The sequence below is a fragment of the Carlito syrichta genome, unplaced genomic scaffold, assembly GCF_000164805.1.
Source record: "Carlito syrichta isolate Samal-C Ts95f unplaced genomic scaffold, Tarsius_syrichta-2.0.1 Scaffold115573, whole genome shotgun sequence".
In the NCBI taxonomy this organism is placed as follows: domain Eukaryota; kingdom Metazoa; phylum Chordata; class Mammalia; order Primates; family Tarsiidae; genus Carlito; species Carlito syrichta.
In genome coordinates, this window is record NW_007059669.1 from 170605 (window position 1) to 176254 (window position 5650).

At 57.4% G+C, this 5650-nt stretch overlaps 1 protein-coding gene across 1 annotated transcript in view; it reads left to right on the plus strand.

Moving 5' to 3' along the window:
- Positions 1-5650, plus strand: part of SCARF2 (scavenger receptor class F member 2) — a 15165-nt gene that overhangs the window by 3996 nt on the left and 5519 nt on the right. Inside the window, exons 3-6 of the mRNA XM_021719446.1 lie at positions 1965-2128; positions 4663-4721; positions 4801-4902; positions 5116-5637. Of these exons, the coding sequence (XP_021575121.1) occupies positions 1965-2128; positions 4663-4721; positions 4801-4902; positions 5116-5637 (847 nt within the window). The remainder of the gene's footprint in view (positions 1-1964; positions 2129-4662; positions 4722-4800; positions 4903-5115; positions 5638-5650) is intronic.

Genomic DNA, 5650 nt, shown 5'->3' on the forward strand with positions numbered 1-5650 from the left:
CCCCGCCCCAGGAATGCAGCGGCGGCGGCGGGCGGGGCCGGGCCTGGAGAGGGGGAGGGCACGATCGCTGCGGCCCTGTCTGCTCACCCTGGCCCTCCTCCCACGACAGGGGCCGGGGAGGGGGTTTGGTGGTAGTCTCTAGCTGTCTGGGGAGCCGCAGAGCCCTTTGCTTCCCCTCCCCTTGTCCGGAGACCGCCCCAGCAGGCGACCTGTTTGGGTGACGCCGGCCCTGGTTTGGGTTCAGATCCTGGTGTCACCTTTGCCATGCTGTGTGGACCTGGACAAGCTGCTTGACCTCTCTAGGTCTGTCTCCACCTTTGTAAAATGGGGTTGGTGCTCACACCCACCTCATGGGTCCAGGGTTGATGACTGTGATCATATGTGTGGTGGGTTAATAGGAAGGACAGCCTCTTTAGGCGCTGCCCACCTGGGTTCTGGACTATCTCTTTGTTTCCCCCCATGCCTTGCTAGCCTTCCACTAGCTGTCCACTTTCTCTTCCCTTTCCTGGGAGGCAAGAGGACCAGGGAAGCGGAGCATGCAGTCTGCCACTAAACTTTCACATACCCACTGTGTGCCAGGCCTGTCATAGCAGCAGTGCCCGGCACCCCTGTCCCCATGATGGAGACACACAGCCCAGAAAAGCAAGTGCGTCTAGACATCCAGCAAGAGCTGAGGAGTCCTGTTTCTTTTAGAGTGATCTAGGAAGAGCAGTAGGGAAGTGGTGAGTGTGCATGGACCTGCAGGAGAGCCAGCAGGGTGCCCAATCTAGATGTCCTAGATGGGAGGATGGAGGTGAGGCCAGAGCAGGCCACATGGGGTCTGCCTACTGCTTAAAGGATTTAGGCATTTTTTTCTGAGGGTCATGGGACCCCCCTCCCCAGGGGCCTTGTACAGAAGAGGGGTGGGATCTGACCTGGCTTGGCTCCCATGTGACAGATGCACTGGGGGGCAGGAGGACAGATTCTGGGGCCAGTTAGGAAATCAGAAGAAGACAGGGAGATGGAGGGTGGCTCTTTTGAGGCTGGGGCAGGGCAAGGGAGAAATGGTCCCATCATAGTGTAGTTTGGAAGACAGAACCAGTGTACTTCTTCATGGATCTGGTGTGGGCAGGAGAGAGGAGTCAGGGATGTCTCTCAGGGATCCAGCCTCCCTGCCTGGAAGGACAAGGGTTACCTGAAACTGGGAAGGCTTGGGGTTCAGAGGAGGTCAGGAGTTCAGTTTTGGACCAGAACATGTGACATACGCAAAGTCCCCTTGTGGTGACCTCATCCAGTGGGTAGTTGGGTTGGCAAGTTTGGCTTTGAGGAACCCTGCTAAAGGGTCCACAGTGTCAGCTTCATAAGTGTTCTGATAGGACCCGGCAAGCTTCCCAAGGGAGCTAATGTGGACAGAAGGGAGGAGATGTGAGGACAGGGACAGAAACCAGAGGAGGACTGTCCAGGGAGGCAGATGTGAACTATAGGGGGTGTGACAGGCAGAAAAGCCTTCTTGACTGAATTTGGGAGAGAACAGAACAGGAACAAGCACAGTGTGTAGACTTTAAGATGGAAGAACTTGATGCTGGGCATGGTGGCTGAAGCCTGTAATTCCAGCACTTTGGGAGGCAGAGGTGAGAGGATTGCCTGAGCCTGTGGGTTCGAAACCAGTCTAGGCAACATGGCGAGACCTCATCTCTATGATAAATAAAAAAAAATTAGCTGGCACATGCCTGTGGTTCCAATTACTTGGAAGGCTGACACAGAAGGATCACCTGAACCCAGGAGGTCGAGGCTGTGGTAGCCGTGAGTGTGCCACTGCACTCCAGCCTGGGTGACAGAGTGAGACTCCAACTCAAAAAAAAAAAAAAAAAAAGATGGGAGAACTCATGGAGGGTGTGGGTCATAGAAGAAATATTGATGCACAGAGGGAGGGGCAGCTGGGCCTGGGCTGTGACCTGGTTCCCCAGGGTCTCTCACCAACGTAGAGTGAGCATGGGAACTGCTCCCACATCGGGCCGCCTTTCCCCACACCTCTTGGTAAGGTCTTTAGAGGGCGGACTTATCTCCGAAGCCTGGCCTCATTCACCAACCCTTTCAAGGAGAGCTTTTTGGTCTTGGTGAACCCAAATGGGCTCTGTCCTATCGCTGGGTATTAGCTTTGCTAGGGTGAGGCCTGGGTGCCCACCGTGCTAGGAGTAATCAAATGGACTCACAGGCTTCCTGGACCCTATGCCAGAACTCCCAGGTTCAGCACAGGCTCTGGAGCAGACTGACTTAAACCATAGCTGAGACTGAGCTGTTAGTATGTGCAAAGCACTTCATACATCTTGGCTCCCATAACCTTTCTGCGAACCCCATGGACCCCATTGTATAGCGAAGGAGTCTGAAGCTCAGAGAGGTTAAGCTCCATGCCAGAAGTCACACAGCAAGAGGCAGACCCAGGCATCAAACCCAGCTGAGTGTGGCCCTAAAACCAGGCTCCTAGCCACAGAGCCATGAGTCCAAGGCAGAAGGGGGTCAGTGCTCCCAGGGCCATCCTAGCAGTCCATCTGGTGAGAATGTTCTCAGAAGGACAACTGCAGAGGCTCTCCATCCAAAGAACAGGGTTCAGAGACAGGCATGAGTGGAAGGGTGATGGGCTGCCAGACCTGAGTCTCCCTGCAGATGGGTAACTGGGAACCCCCAGGTTAGGGAGATGGGTGGGTGGAGATGATGGGGGAAGGAGGCAGGAAAAGCCAGGCCTGCTTTGTATTCCTGTCTGTGGGTTCTTTTTTTTTTTTTTTGAGTTGGAGTCTCACTCTGTGGCCCAGACAGAGTGCCGTGGCCCACTCCTGGCTACCACAGTCTTGACCTGCTGGGCGCAGGCGATCCTTCTTCTTCAGCCTTCCAAGTAGTTGGAACTACAGTTGCGCTACCACACTCAGCTAATTTTCTATTTATTGTAGAGACGAGGTCTTGCCAAGTTGCCCGGGTAGGTCTTGAACCCGCGGGCTCAGGCAATCCACTAACCACGGCCTCCCAAAGTGCTGGGATTACAGGCTGAGCCACTGAGCCTGGCTCTGTCTGTGGACTCTAGTTTGTTTGTTTGTTTGTTTGAGTCGGAGCCTCAATCTGCTGGGCTTCGGCGATCCTTCTGCCTCAGCCTTCCAGGTAGCTGGAACCATAGGCATGTGTCCAGCTAATTTTTCATCATTTATTGTAGAGAAGAGGTCTTGCCAAGTTGCCTAGGCTGGTCTTGAACACTTGGCCTCATGCAGTCCTCTGCCTCCCAATGTGCTGGGATTATAGACATGAGCCACTGCGCCTGGCTCAGTTTCTAATTTTATTTATGGAAAAAACACAGGAGCTATTCCCCAAAATTTGGAGTTTTATGGTCCTATTCCCCAGGTCGCATCTTGGGGCCTCAGTGCCCTCTCCAGGGTGTAGCAGTTATCTTGAGTTGAAGAATGGTTGGGGCATCTTCTGCAGTCTGGGTGGCAGTATACAGTGCATGGGATGGGGCCAACCCACCCCCCAGGTTCCTCAGGCCCCCTCCTAAACTCTTCCCACCCCCACAACCTGGTTCTGGATTCAGATCCTGAAGGAGCACACTCCTTTTCTCTAATGTGTGAATGGCTGCTAGGATTGAGGCAAAGTTCTCCTGGGTCTGATGGGGCCCTGGGAACCAGCAGCCTCAGTGGCTGTTTCTTCTCAGCCTCCTCTGCTTCTGAATGTAGGCTCACCCCAGCTTGGCTCCTGTGCACTCCCTCCAGCCCTACAAATCTTAGTTTGCACATACCCTATCCACCCAGCGTCTTAGTGACTGCTCCATCCTGAAATGCTACCATTAGATATGACCTTCCACTGAGGCAACATCATGGACTTTGTGAAGCCAAATAAAATGAAACAAGAGTAAAACAATAAGCCTAAGTAGATGCTCTAATATCTTCTTCCTCCACCTTAAGTCTTCCCCTGGTGCTCTGGAGTCTCACAGCACAATTGCCTTATGCCCAGGGACTCGCCATGTACCCGCTCCTTCCCTAGCCACTGGGTGGATTGCCTCCCTCCAGTAGCCTCCTCCACCAAGTGACACCTCATTGGGTCCATACCCTACCCTGTGCAGAGTCTACCCCTCCACCCTGGCCCTCAGCCCCAGCTGAGAATCCAGATGTGTCCCTTTGGTCTAGCTAGTTCTAGAGCTCTCAATCATGTCACATCTGGATCTCTGAAATCCATCAGGCTGGGAGCCCCCACCCCAAGGGACATCCTAGACCCCTCACGTTTGAGCAGATTCTGGAGGCCCAGGTCTCCCCCCCCCCCCCCCGAATCCACTGCTGTCCCTCCTGGGACTCAGAGCCTCTTCTTAGACCATAGGTCTGTGGGGAAAAGCTCATAGGCATTTGGTGGGATGGGGAGGGGTGAGGGGTAGGAGGCTGAGAAGTTCTTGGAGGTTAGGTCGGTTTGTGGCCAGTCCTGTACAGCCTCCCAGTGTCTGCTCCCCAAGTGCTGGAATTTGTGTCTTCTCTACTCACTGGGAGTCTCCTGCCTCAATGACAGTGCCTAGCAGGACCTCACTAACCACTGCCCTAGGGCAGGACCACAAATGCAGAGGCAGGGAGGCTGTGTGGAGGCTGCTGGGAAGCCCCCAAGCGGATGGGAGCTGGGGGAGGATGTCAGGCTCAGGCATCCTGCCTCTGCTCACAGCTCCCAGGTGCCCATGTGCTGCGCCGGCTGGAGGCAGCAGGGAGACGAGTGTGGGATCGGTGAGTCGGGCATCCAGGGACCTGGGCGGGGGCGGGGCAGGACTCGAACACGCGGCAGCTCGGCCCCTCTCGTTCACAGCGGTGTGCGAAGGCAACTCCACGTGCTCGGAGAACGAAGTGTGCGTGCGGCCGGGCGAGTGCCGCTGCCGTCACGGCTACTTCGGTGCCAACTGCGACACCAGTGAGCGCGGTGGGAGGAATCCGGGAGAGATGGGGCGGGGCCTGGCAGAGAGGCGGGGTTAGGGGGTGGGCCGGGGTTGGATCCGGCTTGAGAGTGGGTCCCCAGAGACCGCGGCGAGAGCGCGGGGCGCGGGCAGGTTTTCGGGTGGCGTGGCTGGGCTGGGGCACCCACACAGACACTGGGGCCTTCCACCCCCTCTGTTCGTCCCTGCAGAGTGCCCGCGTCAGTTCTGGGGCCCCGACTGCAAGGAGCTGTGTAGCTGCCACCCACACGGGCAGTGCGAGGACGTGACGGGCCAGTGTACGTGCCACGCGCGGCGCTGGGGCGTTCGCTGTGAGCATGCGTGCCAGTGCCAGCACGGCGCGTGCCACCCGCGGAGCGGCACCTGCCGCTGCGAGCCTGGCTGGTGGGGCGCGCAGTGCGCCAGCGCGTGCTACTGCAGCGCCACGTCTCGCTGCGACCCGCAGACCGGCGCCTGCCTGTGCCACGCAGGCTGGTGGGGGCGCAGCTGCAACAACCAGTGTGCCTGCAACTCGTCGCCCTGCGAGCAGCAGAGCGGCCGCTGTCAGTGCCGCGAGCGCACATTTGGCGCGCGCTGCGATCGCTACTGCCAGTGCTTCCGCGGCCGCTGCCACCCTGTGGACGGCACGTGCGCCTGCGAGCCCGGCTACCGCGGCAAGTACTGTCGTGAGCCGTGCCCCGCCGGCTTCTACGGCTTGGGCTGTCGCCGCCGGTAAGCGCGAGGCCC